The sequence below is a fragment of the Macrosteles quadrilineatus genome, unplaced genomic scaffold, assembly GCF_028750875.1.
Source record: "Macrosteles quadrilineatus isolate MER2022 unplaced genomic scaffold, UCM_ALF_1.0 Scaffold_1__1_contigs__length_201487025, whole genome shotgun sequence".
Taxonomy (NCBI): domain Eukaryota; kingdom Metazoa; phylum Arthropoda; class Insecta; order Hemiptera; family Cicadellidae; genus Macrosteles; species Macrosteles quadrilineatus.
The window spans coordinates 196,923,832-196,942,405 of record NW_026542594.1 but is presented as its reverse complement, the minus strand read 5'-3'; the positions used below and the strand labels follow the sequence as shown (position 1 = coordinate 196,942,405).

The 18,574-nt window shown below is 34.1% G+C and overlaps 1 protein-coding gene across 1 annotated transcript; it reads left to right on the top strand.

The window, feature by feature from the left end:
* The first annotated feature begins 3,010 nt into the window (after nt 1-3,010).
* On the top strand, nt 3,011-16,152 carry LOC128993551 (lipid storage droplets surface-binding protein 2). Its single transcript, XM_054417523.1, has 4 exons — nt 3,011-3,304; nt 7,335-7,629; nt 14,408-14,654; nt 15,741-16,152. Coding segments are annotated over exons 1-4 (804 nt in total). The 5' UTR covers nt 3,011-3,302; the 3' UTR covers nt 16,001-16,152.
* Nucleotides 16,153-18,574: the final 2,422 nt, after the last annotated feature.

Sequence of the window (18,574 nt, the reverse complement as noted above, 5' to 3'; positions counted from 1 at the left end):
AAAATCCGACGGAAGTCTTCATCATTATATAAATACAGGTTAACACATAAAGTTTATTATTTAAAAAACACAAGTTACGGAACATATAAGACGATTGATAGGCCGACCACATTTAACACGGACAAACCGACGCCGCGTAACCTGCGTGTAAACTCCCACCACCTTTATAGATCCTAGGACGTAGACTCTAGCCCGGAAAGTTATATATGTACAGGTACATTACTTAATGCTAGGCCTAGAGTGTGGCGTTATTATCAATTTAATATTTAAAATCTATTGGTGATTTTTGGTATCAGGGGCCCATTTCATAATAAACTACAAGTTACAAGTTACAACTTGTAACTTGTAATTTCCATAAGATTTGCATTGGGCGATCAGCTGATTTACTAATAATATTAGTTTGTACTTTATTATGAAATGGGCCCCAGGAGTATGTTTTATCTATTTTATCTATTTTACCTTTGCATGGTTTGCTGTTTTGATTTGCAGTTTTGTTTGGTTTGTTTTCCTTTTTATATTTAGTTTTATTGAATTTTTATTGTACTTTGACGTAGCCTATTGTACAAACTTAATGGCCTAATAAAATCTTTGAATCTATGACGGTATTTCAACCCGGGACCAGGGAACCGAAGTCCTGCTCCTCTACCTCTAGGCCAGATTGATCCCCCCTCCCAATAATGGTACTTAAGTTGGACCCACTGAAGTGTTGGGTAAGTAAAAAATAAAACATAAAAAGTGGTTTGGGCTGGAGCGTAGCTATAAATGAAGTAGAGATTCAAGAGACCATTCAGTAATAAATACAATATTCGCTGCAGACTATTTCCATTTGCCTGATTGGATTTACACTAAAATATCTCCTTAAAAATATCACATTTATTCCCTATTTAAATAGAATCAGTTTAACACATACTGTACTTAGGTTTGCTGCAACAGGGAGGGTAAAAGTGTTTTTTTATGTAAAATGTTAACAGCTAGTAAGAAACAAAAACATTTTCCAAATTTGGGCAAAACATGTTAATAAACAAGCAAACTACAACAGTTTACTTATTCTCCATAAGAATAACATGAGAATTTAAAATTTAAAATTTTTTTGAATTTTCTCCGTAACCATTAGGCGCATTATAACGCTTAAATATACTAAATTATTTGTTTTTTTAAGCTCTACAAAATTATTTGGAAAGAAATTGCAAAATTTTATGTTTTTTGGGTCAAAAATGGGAAAAACCCATTTTTACCCCATAAACCCCCGTTCCCATGGTTCGATCATGCTGGTTCGCAAACTCGTTTGAATAAACGTAGGTTTACACGTTTGTACCAAATTTCATCAAAATCGGATCATTTTTGCTCGAGTTATCGCGCTAACGGACACATATATATATAATATATATATGAATTCGAACGGATGGTGTTTTTGGCCCGGTAATAGCTTATTCCCTATATGGGAAATTCGCTAATATATATATATATATGTGTAAGTCTATATATATATATATGCATATATAAAAATTTGAACGAATAGTGTTTTTGGCCTCTGGGGACATCAAAATGAAAAAGTAAATCGGTCCCGGGTCTAGGTCTTACCGTGCCACCTACGGTAATAGCTACTTCCCTATAGGGAAATTCGCTAATAGTCAATTAGTGTTTTTATATTCTATGATTCGAGCATACGAGGATTCCCGTTTGCCTGTCTTAGCGAAGAAAGAAAGCTCTAGAATTTAGAATGTCAAAGCCAATCAAGGAGAAGGAATCAAGTGATCACATGACGCAGTGGCGAAACGAAACGTCAAACGCTGACGTCAGCAGTGTTTCCATTTGAGGGATAAAAATCCCTTTCTAGGGATATTTAGGGCCTTCGAGGGATTGAGGGATAACTAGGGATAATCAGCGAAATTGAAGGATTTTTGAGATTTTCTAGGGATTTCAGGCCTTTGACATTATAAAATTGAAATATTGATAAAATAATACATTATGGCTGTATTGTAACAACGTTAAGGACCTATTTTGGCTAATTTTGCAAGGTACTGATAACACATTGTTTATACTACTTTTTCCCTAGGTTTTGGTAACAAATCGATTGTAGCATAGATCTTTTTAATAGCCTTGGATCTAGATTACTGTATTTGTTTCTTAGTAGCCCTGTGCCCTGTGTCAATGTCGAATGTTTGTTTTTGTTTTGATTTTGTTTGCCGGTGGTTTCTGTGATGTCTGTGATGTTCTTTGGTTAGTAAGTAACTTATGGTGTAGCCTTTTCACCAAGTTATATGGTGGCCATGTTTGAAAAAGACTATTAAGATTAAAATTTTGACACTTAAATAATATTTTTGAAACAATTGTATACCAATTAATCTTGTTTTGTACCACATAGACAGTTTTTAATCACGGCTACCTTTAATTCCAGGCCGGAGGCCGCGGCCTTCGAAGTGGAAACGTTGCAAGTATAGTGTTGTAAAAGGTGTTTGTTTGGAGAACGCTAAGCTAATGATATTTATTTTTTTTTAAGAATACGAAAGCTTGGTTACTGAGCTATGAAAATGTTGACTTCGACATTGAATGTACAGAAATAGAGTATCAATTTATATTGTTTTGGTTTTCGATTCTATATTATGTTTTATTTCCATGTTAACTTATGGGACGTCTTGCGCTAAACAATGCCTACTACGGTACTTGCAACGTTGCCAATTCTACCAGGCCGCGGCCTGCCTGGAGTTAAAGATGGCCGTGGTTTTAATAGTACAAAAATGTTTTTTATATAGTATAACTTTATAAATAATATGGGATATTGAAGAATAATATCACCAGTTACCATATTTTAGGTGGTTATACATGATATCCATTGGTATTGCTGCAAAAATAATAAATTATCTAGATTTGATATAGAGGGATAATTGGAGGGATTATTAGAACACGGACTAGGGATAACTAGGGATTTTTTTACGTTGGCCCGGGGATATTTTTTTCTTGCGGATGGAAACACTGGACGTCAGTTGTCAGTTAGCAAGCAGAAACAGCAACAACGAACAGAGTGAAGGAAGTGAACAAGGGGAAGCAATTATTAATTGTTTAGTTAGTCGATTGTCTAACCTACCAAACCACAGTTCAAAGTTCAATTCACAGGCATATTATTACTAGTTACTACTTGACCGCTAGGTTATCTGGATTGTAGTTGAAGACAGATTTGCGTCATTCTGCTCTATCTCGCTCAAGTCATTATTAGGTCAGATCCTCGTGATAATTATTTTTCAAATCAAGAAGGATATTAATCCGTCTTCGCATTGTCTCAGTCTCTCTTTCCAAGGCTAAGAATGTAAGTACTTCAGTCTAACGTTTCTTTCCTAGAAACATTTCAGAAAATAAACCAAAATTGTGAGTTTTAAAACTTGTGTATGATTGGGAATAGGCCTACAAGTTTATTCATGACTGTGATAGACTACGTTTTTACAAAATTCTAGATAGTCTTAGGCCTAGTTTAGCTCTGTTATTTTATTTGCCAATTAGAGAACAAATCCCATACTGTGAATAACTCGAGTCTAAAGAAGATACTGGATAGCCTTCTGCATTTAATTTGACTACTTAGCCTATTCTCAAGAGTTATTAATTTTGATGTTCCACATGCTGACTGCTGACTTTGTTATTTTGTAACAAACTCACTGAATGGTGTTTTGCCAGTATCTTAATATTTGGAAAGCATTACTCAATATAAGGTAGCCTAAGTTTTTTTTTTTAATTACTGTACTTACTAGTGTCAAGCTGATGACCAGATGATCTGGAAAGACTGTGTCATGCCTGCGGTTTGCATTTGACGTTTGCCAAAAGTCATAGGTCTTTATTTACCATTAAATACAATAAGTGAAATAGGTTCGTCACATTCAAAATAAAGGTAATTCTGAGCACTTAAGTACTTGGTCAACCCCAATCTTTTTCACATTTTACTACGGTCATGAGGATGTTCTCAGAAACAAGAAACATATCATTGCCATCGTACAGGTTGCCGAGTTATAAGAAGGTTCAAAGAGTGAGTCGGTGGCTCAGTCGGTAGCGTCGCGGACTTCGGGCTCAAGGCAGCGATGTCGTGGGATCGGATCCTGGTCACTGCCGATAACATTTTATCAGTACAGTTCACCTTTGTACTGTACCGGCTCACTCCTTGCTTTGCTGTAAACGATCCACGCACGGGCGCTTAGTCTGTGTGGACGGGCAAATGCAAGGTTAAAAGAGACCGCCAACCTCTTTAAAAAAAATAAATAAAAAAAAGTCCACGCGATAACAAAGGCTTGCTGGAGACGCACGGAAGGCCAGATGTGACAGTACAGTAGACTCCCTCTTATCCGGACTCCTCAGGACCGAGGCCAGTCCGGATAACAGTTTTTCCGGTTAAACTGAAGTCCCCAAAAACTCTTTTACTGTGATATTTGACTTAAATTTAGGAGAACATTGTATTTTCTTTCCCATGAGAATAGTCGTTTCAGTACCGCTCACCTCCTGTCGATCTAGTCCGGTTAAACCAATAAGTTGATAGGCCAGCATTTAATTATTTCCTACATGACAAAAAAATTTGGTAGTTTTTCCAAAAAGAGAGTATGTCTGTAGAATTTCTTTTTATATAATTTTATTTGTATGAATATTTTAAAAATATTGATATTTCTAAGTAAGGAATCATATTTCACATAGGCCTAATCTTTACTTTTAGATAAAATGTATAAAAAAACTTATTTTGTGGTTTTTTGTGGGTTGCTATTGAAATTTCTAATTTGAATAACCCGAAAATTTGCAAACCGTTTGCTACTACGCCCAAGCTCATTGCTAGAAAAAAATTCTTTTTGTATCATTACTTTTATTCTACATTTATCACTGAAACAGAAAATACATATATACCTATATATGTGTACCTACTTAGCCTAAATTCACAAACTGTGAAAAATATATGACGGTATTTCAACCCGGGACCAGGCAAACTCTGTGTGGCGAAATATATGGTACCACTACAAAGGGTAAAAATATACATCCACCACTGGTGATTAAAATTACTGTCAGATCTAGAGTTATCATATGCAAAATAGACAAGCTCAAGGCAAAATGAATTACTAAATGCACAAACCACACTTGTAATACTTTTTCATTGCAATGGCGACCATACAAAGTAGGTATTTTGCAGGTGTACGTGAAATATGACTACCTCACATGCTTACAACTAGTGTGCTTTGATATGCTAACTTATGGATCCAAGAGCTATTTGCATCCCTTCCCAACCCTCCTGACGGGAATGTTTCTCTTTCTTGCACCCCTAACTAACCAAAAAACTCCTCGCAACCCAGGGCCCAAGCCCATTTACGAAAGCGGCCCTGGACTGTGTCAATCTGCCTAATTATAAATAGTAACTTAAGGCTGAAGCCTCCAACGAAACTTTGATATTTGAATCCTTCCTATTATCGAACTTAAAAATATTGTTTTGATCGAAATACCAAAATTAGCTTAGCTTAGTCAACAAATCATATTCTTTATCGATTAGGCCTATAACAATTGATAATTACGATAAGGTGGAATATCAAAGTTTTGTCATTACATCTATCTTGGAATCCAAAAGGCTCCTCCCTAGAAAGCTACCCAAGAAACTGAAATCTTAATTCCGTCACAACGTACATGCTGCACATAGGCTATTTGATTGATCCGTCTTGCACATGTGGCCTAAATAATTAAGTATGAGATACTTGTTAAAATGCTACCATAGACTAACCAACAGTGCTACCTAAAAATAAATTTATTTTTGTATTAAATTTCAGCGGTAGCCTACCACTACTGCTCTCCAACTTACAGTTATAATACCGTACCCATATTTTGTCTTGCAAAGGTGAAAGAGAAACTTTCAATATGAAACGTGTAGCTAGCAGCCCAGACCAACCAACACAATTTCAAAACATCATTGTTTTTGCAATGGTGTTATCGGTACATCGATAGTTGACCTATTGATGCTCATCCCTACTTCATGATAATTTCAGCTGCTTTGACACTTTTGCATGACATTTTCTTTTTTAAATGTCATGAGTATACTTCCTCCACTTTGAAGTTACACGTACTAAAAAAACTAACTGTCGTGAGGTTTTATTATTTTTTTTCAAATAGGGCTTACAACTGATGAATTTTATATCCTTCTAAAGTGAATTAACAAGAGAGTAATAATCAGCAAAAACAATATTTTCCTAAATAAAAAAAACCTTTTTCGGTCAGGCTAACTGATAAAGGCTCTTCCCAATAAAAACTGCATTTACGGAGTCAGCTGAAAATAAACTAAGCAGATTACATAAAAATAAATTTATGAACGTTCATTAAGAGTGGGTATATTCAACAAATAACAAACAAAAAAAAGTTAGGCCTACGTTCATTATTAATTGGCCAACTCAAGGGTGCTTGTATTGGAGTAGAATAATACTGATGTTCGGGTCTTCTAGACTATCACATTGATATGACTGTGAATTGATAGAGGGTCATAGACTGTGGTAGTTAATAACATCCTGTTTCCATCAACCACACCAATTGACTCTACCTCTACTTTCAATGTCAGTAAACAGAATCTTCTAGCTGCCTTATAACTGATTTAATAAAGCCTCCCATGTCCTCTTAGCTAAACCGTAAACTATTTTTTTCAAACTATGTAAGTTGATTTTACCAACTTAAATTGGCTGTGTATGAACTAATGTTTGGAATATATTTTTTTACTTTTAGTTTGCAAATTGGTTAGCATTGTGTAGCATATCGTAGACTTTATCTAGCGTTTCATATACCTTACTGTATTAACTTTAGGCCTACATAATTTAATAGTCTTTATACTTACCTAAAATGTTAAGTTCAATCTCGAATTGTAGGCCAAATTATCGTAAATTTTTTAATCACACAATTTTTACAGCATTTGTGTTAACTAAGTTTTATCTGCCAAAATAAATTAAATAGGCCTAGGTATCTTTAAAAACTTCTCTGTCTTGTACAGGAACTTTAGTTTATTCAGAGATTGCTGTGAAAATCTCTCATTACCAAATTCATCAGGATCAGTGCTGCTAATTAACAACAATTAATTAGAGGTTCCTAAATTAGTGGCAAATTAAGCGTGAGCTCTACCCCTGCCGTTTTGTATAAACTAGGCTAATAAATAGGCTATTAGGTTTAAAAATGTATCTGTAGTCCTGATTCCCGCGAACCTAAAAGTCAGTCTCTAAGAGTAACCACGATTTTTCTTCTGCTGATCCATGAGGACGACACATGTTTTAGAGGTATGTTTAATCTTTAATAGGTACCCAGTCAAGCCCTGATTACAAATTTGCTATTCAACCTCCATATTTTTCTAGGTCTGGAACAGCATCATTGCCGCACATGGAGGTGGTGGACCGTATCTGGCGTTTGCCGGTGATGGAGTCTGCGTGGAACACCTCCTACAACATTTACGACCGTATGAAGAACGCCAACGGCCTGGCCAACTGGACGCTGTCCACAGCTGAGGGTGCCGTCCACTTGGCCGTAGAGACCATAGCTCCGGTGGCCAACCGCCTCTCTACCCCCATACACGTGGTGGACATGAAGCTCTGCCAGGGACTGGACATACTGGAGCAGAAGGTTCCGATCGTCAAAGAACAGCCACAACAGGTAGGCCATGTACTGACCATTTAGTTTAAGTTTCGATGGTTTGTGTTTATGAGAGAAAAATGTGTTGTTGGTTATTAGTGTTTATAATGTTTTTAGTTTTAACCTTCAATTTTGTCTCTGTTATGGTAATGGTTAATACTTGTACAATAAATGATATGTGTAGGTAGGTGAGTTGATAAAGGTGCTTGCTTACTAACCAGAAAATTGCCAGTTAAATCCTGAGAAAGGTTAGCTACTCTTTGACGGTTTGAAACTGGACCCAGTTGTCAAATCGTCTTTTAATGAATGTTCCTGACTGAGGAATCAGCTGATTTGATTCAATAACTCAAGCTATCATCTCATTCGTTCAACACCAACTGTCCAATCATATAAAGGTTACCCCAAATGCTCTGGTTTTGTCAACTCCGTAGAAATGTAAATCTTATCTTATTTTTAAATGTTCCCATAATGTTATTGATTTATTTTCACTCATATTTCACTAAATTTTGCCTCTTTTTACTTGTCCTACTGTGTCAGTATTGTTGATATTAGTCAATGATTTTGATCGATTGTCTTCATTGTATTTTGATAGAAAATAAGTAATACTGAAAAGTTTGCAAAACATGGAGTACCTCATTATAGGTCCACATATTAAGTTTTATGTGATTCTGAATTGCTTTGTTGTAAAACTAATCAACTAGTGAGTTTTTTTATAGCTTACAATTCCACTAAAGGTAGTATTCCACTAAGTACGATGCAATCAGAAAGTCATTCTCATCAGATTTCTGAAAGTTTGCATATTTCCTTCAAAGTTATACATTTCCAGGATGGCTTTGCACAATCATCACTATGTAAAAAGCTGAGTCATGTCATGACCTTCCATTCACTCTGCCACCTGTCTTCAGTATAATGGCTTTCTAGTAGTTAAGAACATTGTTGTCTCATTAAAAACATCTTCCGGTCTTCTAATTAGCATCTTTGAATACTTGGGAACAAAATACCTTTGGTTAACCCATTAGCCAATGAATATTTAGGTGCCCTGCAGTCATTGAGTTAGCCAAAATGCAGGGTTGTCTTTATAAATTCATAAAACATTTGTTTTTGAAGTTACAAGGTAGCAAGTTATGTTTATTTACTCGAAATAAAATTGCCATCAATAATGATTATTTTTAAATATAATAAAAACTATAAATAAAATATTTTTTGTCTAAAAAAATAAAAAAATCTTTTTTTGAAAGCATGACTATTTTATTTACCTAAAAAACCAATGTACCGTATATATATATTTTTGCACCTAACATGTATTTAGAATACAATTCCCTACATAAAAATACTAAAAAATTAAAATAGATACAAAAATAAAAATGTTACATATGTTTTTGTAAAGTACTACAAATTGGAAAAACCTTATTTTTTAAACCCAGCCAAAATGCAGGGCTTTCCTATAAATTTATGAAACATTTCTTTTTGAAGTTTCAAAATAGCAAGTTATGTTTATTTCCTCAAAATAAAATTGCCTTCAATAATTATTATATTTAAAAATAAAAAAGTAAAAAATATTTTTGCCTAAAAAAATTCAAAATAAATTTATATTTTCTGAAAGCATGACTATTTTATTTACCTAAAACCCAATATATATGTATATTTTTGCACCTAACATGTATTTAAAATACAATTCCTTACGTAAATATACAAAAAAATTAGAAAAATTGAATATGAATTTAATTTTTCTACCCTAAGCCAATAAGATGTAATTAATTGTATTTTTTTAACAATCAACCAATTTAAGTGGCATTGTACTCATCACAGAAGGGTTCCGTGATACAACTTTTGAGCCCAATAGAGCCATCACGGAACAGTTCCGTGATACAAGGCCAATGGGTTAGTGCTTTTGGGAAATATAGGAGAAGTGGAGTACATCTTCTGTATTTAGAGCCATATCTTAACTTTTAAAACTGTTAAGACATGTTACAAAAAGCTGCAAAATTAAAAATAAAATCTTTTTATTTATCAGATTAGTTGTGTTATTGCTTTTATAATGATTTATTAACATCTATCACTCTATCACTTAAAGCATCTCACACAGCTTTTTTTTTAACTTTTAATTTATTTTGACTAATTTTATCATAGATGATCAGGTTAGGTATAGTTGACTCAGTTTCATGTGAATTAAAATTAAAATTGCATAAACAATTTGACTTTATAAACATGTTCTGTCTAATTTATAGATACTATGCTGATTTTACCTAACTTGACTAATCTATCGAACAAAATCATTTATGGGGTGAAGGTTTTATAAGTGTTAATAACAGTCGCTGTATACTAGATTTTTTTCAAATCAGCGTAGTAGAAGCTGGGCTGTTTATTTTTAGTTGATATCGTTATCTGTCCAACGACCTTGAGATGCATCTGAGTGGCGTGATCTGTTTTGAACGTCAATCGTGACACCGGGTCACGACTTGACAGTCAATCATCTACGTGATTCAAGACAGAAACAATATTTCTATTAAAAGCTACATGCTGAAAATTGTTTATACAATAATTAACTTGAATTTATAAATGAATAGTAAATACCTGGACTTGTTTTTTTTTATAATAATACTAATTCAAAGTCAACCTCTCTGTATTCATTGTCTTCTATAGAATATACAGTGAATATCATGGTTGGTTATATTTTGATTTAAATTTTTATAAACAAAGCACGGTTATGATGAGCAACAACATCTCGTAATAACCTTTTTAATTTGAAACTAGTGGCCTGTTGTAGGGGCCATAGCCCCTAAATTAGACTATAATAAAAACACCATATATAAAAAGACAAATATTCGAAGTATGTTTTTAAAATTGTCAATTTTATGTTACTTAAAATTAACAGTGTTTCTTGTTTTATATCTTGGTTTTCCTTCCGTTGGAGTCGTATATTAGGTGCTCCTGATGTGTCAATGAAATACAATTGTAAAATAATGATTAAATCAATAACACAACATATTAACAAATGGAAACGTGCACACAATTTGGCCTGAGCCCGGAGAACGATGAATCAGAGCTGAAATCATATAGCCATTTATTTCACATCTTTTCTAGTTTAAAATTGAATATTTGTTTTGTAATCTTACGAATTATGTTATAGTTTCCACTTTGGGAACCAAATGTAAAGGTTGAAATTATTATTAATTATTATGAAGGCAACTCCCCATTTTGCGGTAGTAAGTCAGAAATATATCTATGAATTTGTCCCTGAATTTTAAGACAGTAAGGCCCATTTCCCGGAATCTCTTTTTGTGTAGCGGAAAGCGAAGCAAAAGCCACTGCACTGTTGTTTTGCCTTATGTTTTTTATGAAGTTCGAATCATGTAAAAACAGTTCTTTTAGTTGTGGTCATTTACTTGTGGTTGTGGCATGTCCATTGTGGCACCATGCGTTGAAATCCTCTGCGAAGTGAAATGCGCCACAATGCATGCAAGTGCTTTAAGAGGACCTAGATTGTGAGAAACAACACTCAACTCATTTTCAAGCGTTCTTCTAAAGACAGGTTGTAAAACAGCTTCTGGATTTCTTTCACAGTTAGGCCATACATGATGTTCTCTTTTGTATTTCTTAAGTCTGTTGAATTCCTGGACACTCTTCCACGTCTTGCAGGTCTTCCCCTACCCTGTCTAGTTACTTCACTCATAATAAAAACCTAAAAAATAAACACAATTCATTTTGAAACATTATTTACCCACACTGACTTTCGGAATAAATGTAAACATTGCAAATAAATAAGTAACAGCTGATAGAATGCAGAAGTTTTTCAGTCCCCATGCATTTCTTATGGTTGATATTTTTTATTATATCTCGTTTTCTGGTATATTTATGGGAATTCTGCTATTTTTCCCGAGTCCCTGGGGTCAGGACCTTTAATTTAAGACCGCTCCCACTTTTCTGCGACTTACCAGACGTCCACAATTTTCTGGTAAAAATTTGGTCTTACGGAATTATATATATAGATTTGTTGTCATTAATGATTTTAAAATTCTTTGAGGTTAGTTTTGTTTAAGGAAAGGCTCTAGGCCAGGATTTTAAATGGTAGAAAAAGGAGGATAGCAGCTAGCTTACCTTGAAAGTGTGGTTAGGCCATAGAACAAGTAGAAAAATATTTTGCACACAATATTTCGTCCCCTAAGGGACTTTGTCAAGTGTAGAGAGAGTTTATAAATTACAAGATGAATTTTGTAATCTTGTAATTTATAAACTCTCTCTACACTTGACAAAGTCCCTTAGGGGACGAAATATTGTGTGCAAAATATTTTTCTACTTGTTCTATGGCCTACCCACACTTTCAAGGTAAGCTAGCTGCTATCCTCCTTTTTCTACCATTTAAAATTCTTTGAGTGAGTATAGTCCTAATGCTCTCTCAGTTTTGCTAACTTTTTTACATTTTGGAGAATTTGGTGAGTCGGTGGCGTCGCGGACTTTGGGCCCAAGGCAGAAGTGTTGTGGGTTCTGATCCTGGTCACTGCCACTAACTTTTATCAGTACAGTTAACCTTTGTACTGTACCGGCTCACCCCTTGCTTTGCTGGATACGTTCCACGCACAGATATGTAGTCTATGTGGACGGGCAAATGCAAGGTTAAAAGAGGCTGCCAACCTCTTAAAAAAAAAAAAATTTGCTTGGTACATTTTGATCTGGGTTTATTATTTACATTTGTTTTAGAATTCAGAACTATTATATTAACATAGATAAATTTAGGTGTTGAGCATGGGAAGGGTGGTGTGTTGCATACAAGGTTGCAGCGCTTTTATAGATTGTGGGAAACTAGTGTCATAGTAGCGTTAACCTGCGGGTTACTGTACAAACACCAAAGAGTCAATAGAATTGACAGAAATGTCCGCTTAATATCCTCAACGTCAACAAAAACCAAGCGTATATGTAACCTCTCATCCTCCCTTCAGTATGGATAATAAAGTGTAAATGGGTCATTTTCAAATTGAATGCAACTTTCAAGTTAAGAATGGATTAAATAAAAACTTTGCTAGAGCCCCTTTGTTTTTACAAACAACATTTCAACATATATTAATAAACACTACCTAATAGAAATTTTTTCAGTTTATCCAGTAATTTATGATTTTTTACTGTTTTTTTATTGGGTACGGTAATACCCTTAAAATGTCATGAGTGTTACTGTAATAAGATTATGGAAAAACTGTTTCTTTGAATAAAAAAATTTTATACTGGAACAACATGGTGTCATAAATAACTTACTAGACCTTATAATATATTGTTTTTAGAATTTTTTTATTTTATTTTTTGTTATTAACCTTTTATGTGTCAGGAGTGTTACCTGACAGCAGAAAAGAAACTATATTTTTTTAATTTACTCAACATAACCAAGAAAATTTCAATCGATTATCAATGATTGTTGTTAGTGTGTATTGATATATCTTTCCTTAATATAAACAAACGACTAAATATACAAACTTAGAGTTTTCTATACTAGTTTTTATTATTTTTATATTCAGTAACATTCATGACTGTAGGTAACACTCATGACAATAAGTAACACTCCTGAATTATACATTGGGAATTCAATAAAATAAAGCCAGTTTTTAATTATAAAAGTGTATTTTCTAACAAAAAAAGTACATAGGCCTATATAAAAGTTTATATTCAGTTATATTATTTTTATATTCAGTAACATTCATGACTGTAGGTAACACTCCTGACAGGTAACACTCCTGACTAATGTTACTATTCAATTATAAAAGTGGACTCTGGGTAAAGACCAGAATTTGGAGGTTAGGTTTACATTCATAGTACATCAACACTAAACAACTGATATTAAGTAAACTTTTCTAAAGTATGCATATCACTTTAAAAAAATAGTAACACTCTTGACAATGAATTAAAATACTTATCATTATTAAAACGTATTCTTTATGTATTCTGGTTTTCTTCTAACTTAAATCATAAACTTCCACATTGCTGGAAACTAGAAACAATATGGCTGCTTATTGCCAACAAAACAACAAAATTTCCCTTTTTTCCCTGTTTTCATTGGGTAACATTCCTGAAGTAACATTCAGGACCGATTGTGGGGGACAGTTGTTCAAAAATTGTTATAACAAAATATATGCATATTAAAATTGAATTTTGCTATCAATGTTTCTTTATGGTTAAAATACTTCATTGTTAATAAGGTATTTACATTATATACTTGCTGCAAACAGCTTAATTAAAAGTTATATCGTTAAGTTCATGTTAAAGGACAGTAGTAAAACAATGACTTACCTAGATTCAAAATTTTATATAAAAGAAATTATGACTCAAAAATCAATGACAATTCAAAAGTGTGTTCTTATATATGTGTTTCTTCACTCAATACTTTTTTTTAACTAAAATTGTTAAGATATATATATTTTTTTAATCCTAAAATGTTTAGGACTGTAAAGTTGCATCAAGTTTGAAAATGACCCAAATACTTTAACCTGTCTCGGAAGGATTGACAGATTAGTTTGCAAACGATATGTTGTTTGAAGTAAGGATGATTGTAGGATAAATGAGAAAATCACTTTTATACTGGCTAGATAGTTTAAAATGAACAGAGAAAAGTAAGGGGGTTAGTGAGATGTGAATTTTATCAGACATCGGAATGATTATTTAAATATCCAGAAATTTCTCTCTATTTCCAAACTTAGCTTCAGGAGGTTTTTAGCCTTTCCAACAGTCTTGGTCTTGCAATTACCTCCGGTGTTGCATTCAAGATGCTCATGCTTTTCAGTAAAAGAAAGAAACTTATCGCTGTCGTATGTTTCAGATATTGGAGAGCACCAAGGACCTGGTCAGCAGCAAGGTTGTACAGCCTGTGATGCAGACTGCGTCGGCCGCTAAGCAGGTGAACGTGGCGTCCCTCAAGGATCTGTCTTGGTCCAAGGCCAACGAGATACTAGAGACCCGTTATGGTAACATGGCTCTGCAGGGACTGGACTCCACCTCATCCGTAGCCAACACCTACCTAGACTACTACTTGCCAGAAGAGGAGGAAGAAGAGGACAACGAGCGCCGTAAGTAACTTATTTTAGTAACAGAGCTCATCGTTGTAACTTATAATTATTTTTGAAGACCCAATTATCTGAATGAGGTGCGGTCCAAATTGATTCGCATGATTGAAGTCCTAATGTGCCTGTGTTCAGTACCACTAGTTTCTTATATATATGTACCATGATTCGTCGTACTTAATTTTTTAGTACCGGGATACAGCGTCTCAGTAACTTATTTTTTAGTAACGAGATTCGTCATCGTTAGTAACTTATTTATTGAATCCATGGTTTATTTTGTGGCTAGGAAGATGGAGGGGCATAAGTGAATAGGCTTATCATATTAACTTACCCTCCTTACTTACAGTCGGGACCACGTAAGCTTGCAGTTGAGGGAGGAGCCTATTTACCGCACGGTTTTGAATTAACCATTGAGAACCATGCGGTGTTGCCAAATCTAATAATACCAGCTGATTTGAAAATATTGCTTAGTATATTTTTATTAGTGTTGTCAACGTCCTAGCCTTATCTTGTGATTGGCTGCCACCAACTGCAAACTTACGTGGTCCCGACTTTAAGTGTTAATTTGTTGAATATATAAGGTTTTAAAGAAGCAGCATGACTAAGTTTAATGAGTTTGTACTTGTTATTTCTGAGGCTCTCATTTTATTACAGTATATCTCCAACTATAAGAACTCAAATAATCTGCATCGCCAAGTTTCTGGATCTCCTCAAAATAAAAATAAATAAAATAAAGTTCTGTGAAGTAGTCTGTTACCATATTTTAATTTGTGTTCATAATGTGGCGAGTTGAGTCTTAAAAATAAAAATAAATAAAATAAAGTTCTGTGCAGTAGTCTGTTACCATATTTTAATTTGTGTTCATAATGTGGCGAGTTGAGTCTTGTAGTTGTTGAGTCATCCACCAAGAGCTACCGTTTCTCCTCAGTCAGTGATTGGCTTTTACTGAAAATATAATAAGGCCTATGTGGTTTTTTTGTCATCCTGATGGGGTCCGGTCCCAACCCCAGTAGTTGAGATTTAACCGTATGTATTAAGTAAGAATAATATTTTAATTTTTTGCCAAAAATAATTTCTACCAATATGTTACAGTTCATCCGAGTTCCGAGTGCGATGACAAGGTCCTACACACTGCTCACACTGTCGGCCGCCTCTCCAACAAGGTGGGCCGTCGTGTCTATCGCACGCTGAGTCAGCGGCTCAGAAATGTCAACAAACAGAACATCAACGAGTACCTGAACAACCTGAGCCTCGTAGTTCAGATGACCAGTTACCTCAACTCTGTCAACCAAGCGGTAGATCAACGTACAGCCGCAACAACCTCCCCTCCTACTGCCAATGGTGCCAACTGAACTGCTCAAGACTGATTCACATTCCATTTACAGGCCTATACTCATTTGCTCAACATATATGAGCTGATTGTATTTTTTAAGATTTTTAAATATATTCATGTAGTGTTAGTTAGACTTTGTATTCCTAGTTTGAAATAAATATATTTATTAGATGTTTGATTTTTTCAGGTTTTTGAGTAGATGTTTGATCATTTATACCCTGTGTGTTATTGTAATTTGGGGTTTTTGAGGCCATAAAAAGTGCTTACAGCGACTGCTTAAAAAGTTAAAAAAAAATGCATTATTTGAATAAAAGTTTAGGTTACAGTTTTTCTTCGGAAACACTTGTAGTGAAATTCAACTATGAATCTTTCATGCTATGGAAAGTAAAGCATACCTTCAGCTATTAGCTCCATTAAATCAACGGATCAGAAAACAACACAGGTCGAGGTAACCTAAACCTTTATTAGTTCATTCTGGAGAACTATGTAAGAAGTAAAAAATGAATTGTCAATCATTGCACAACTTACATTATACATATTTTAAATATTGTAATTTTGACCTTATTTGGATTGTGAACCTATTCACTCATGTGAACACAGTAATCTATTGTAATTCAAGGCTAAACCTAACTGCCTAAGGAAGCCTTACATAAAAAGTATGGCTGTTTTGTGTGTAATTCTAGTATTACTCATACTAGAGAAATAATCCATGATAACTTTTGGTCCTAGGGTTTGGGATGTCGTCAGGTCCCCCAACCAAACCCCCCCCCCCCCCCCACCAAACACAAATTGTGATACTCATTATACAAAGTTGTGTCATTTTAATGACAGACACCTAAACCGCAGGGCTTGTAACAGGTTATTTTTTTTATTTTTTTTTGCTCTTGGTTATTTTTTGTTATTTTTTTTTAATTTGGTTTATTTTTTGGGGGATTTTGGTTATTTTTTGTATTTTTTAGGGCAATTAGGTTTTTATTGATCAATTTTGATGAAGCTCGTAAAACTTTTAAAACTCATGAAATGCCCCCAATGAAGAGGGGTAGGATTAGTAACATAAACCAAAATGAACATAGATTTTTTATATTCTTGTCTTTGTACATTTGATTCTGTATTTAAGACCTGTGACTTTATACATATTTGTATGTGTACATATTGTTATGCTATTTAAAATTAACAATTTGTTTAAATAATTAATTCCTGTTTTATTTGGTTTATGATACTTGTCAACCTGAACTGAGGGGGAAATTTCCCGCTCCAATCCGTTTATTACAGATTGTAGTTAGCGTCAAACTAGCCAGTTTCAACAATTAATGAATGAATTAAGTAGATTTTCTGGCTGGTTAACCAACTTAACAATATCAAAGTGTTATAATATTTTGTAACTCTCTCGTTCTCTGTATAAAGAGTAAGAGATTTACAAGATCGCGACATTAAGTTCAAATGTATATAATGATTTATTGCCATTTCAAGCAGTGTGAATTCGCTTGTACTTCTTGAAATAGTTTGTAAAGAACCTATAATAAACCTAATAGTTAAGAGTTATGTTTGACTTTGATGTTTCATTCAATATATATTTTTAATTTGACATTAACATTTATCTAAGTAAAAAATGTTAGTATTAGGATATTAATTATATTTGTTTTTGTAATTTTTGTCTAAATAAATGTTTAAAAAGGAAAAAAAATCGAAAAAAGTAAGGGGAGGATGGGAGGACTTTTTTCTATTTTTTTCATTTTTTTATTATTATTGCCTTAGTAGATTGTCACTTACCTAGTTCAAAATTATCCTATGTCATTTTTATTGCCTACATATTTTTAATATCCCAATAAAATGCTGGTTTTTGTAATTTTTAGCGACATTTTGGGTTTATTGAAGATTATTTTTTGGTTATTTTTTCATTTATTTTTACCTCAAGAACTGTTACAAGCCCTGAAACTGATTGAACGTCCTTACAAAAATACTAGAGTCAGGAATCAGGGATTAAATAACTTACATTTTTGATGAATGTTTTTTTTTTATGATAATCAAATCCATACAATTAATGTAAGAAAGTATTAAAACCTATAAAAATTACTATATATATACTAGCTGACCCGGCGAACTTCGTATCGCCTAAGTTATAGGTTTCCCCTAAGACAGACCGATTGAAAGAAAGTACCGTTACGTTTAATTTTCAAGATGATCTCGCATCGCTCAATCACGTCCTGGTTGAAGTTCGTTCGCTACGCTCACTCACCTTTGGGTTGGAGCTCGTTCGCTACGCTCACTCACCTTTAGATTGGAGCTCGTTCGCTACGCTAACTCGCCTCCAGGTTGAAGTTCGTTCGCTACGCTCACTCACCTTTGGGTTGGAGCTCGTTCGCTACGCTCACTCACCTTTAGGTTGGAGCTCGTTCGCTGCGCTCACTTGCCTTCAGGTTAGCTCGTTCGCTACGCTAACTCGCCTCCAGGTTGAAGTTCGTTCGCTACGCTCACTCACCTTTTGGTTGCAAATTAGCTGTTGTCATAAATGTAAAAGAAATAATAGTGCTGCACCCTGTTGGTAATCCTTGTAACTTTAATGCTATTGAACATCATAGAACAGAACCAACTT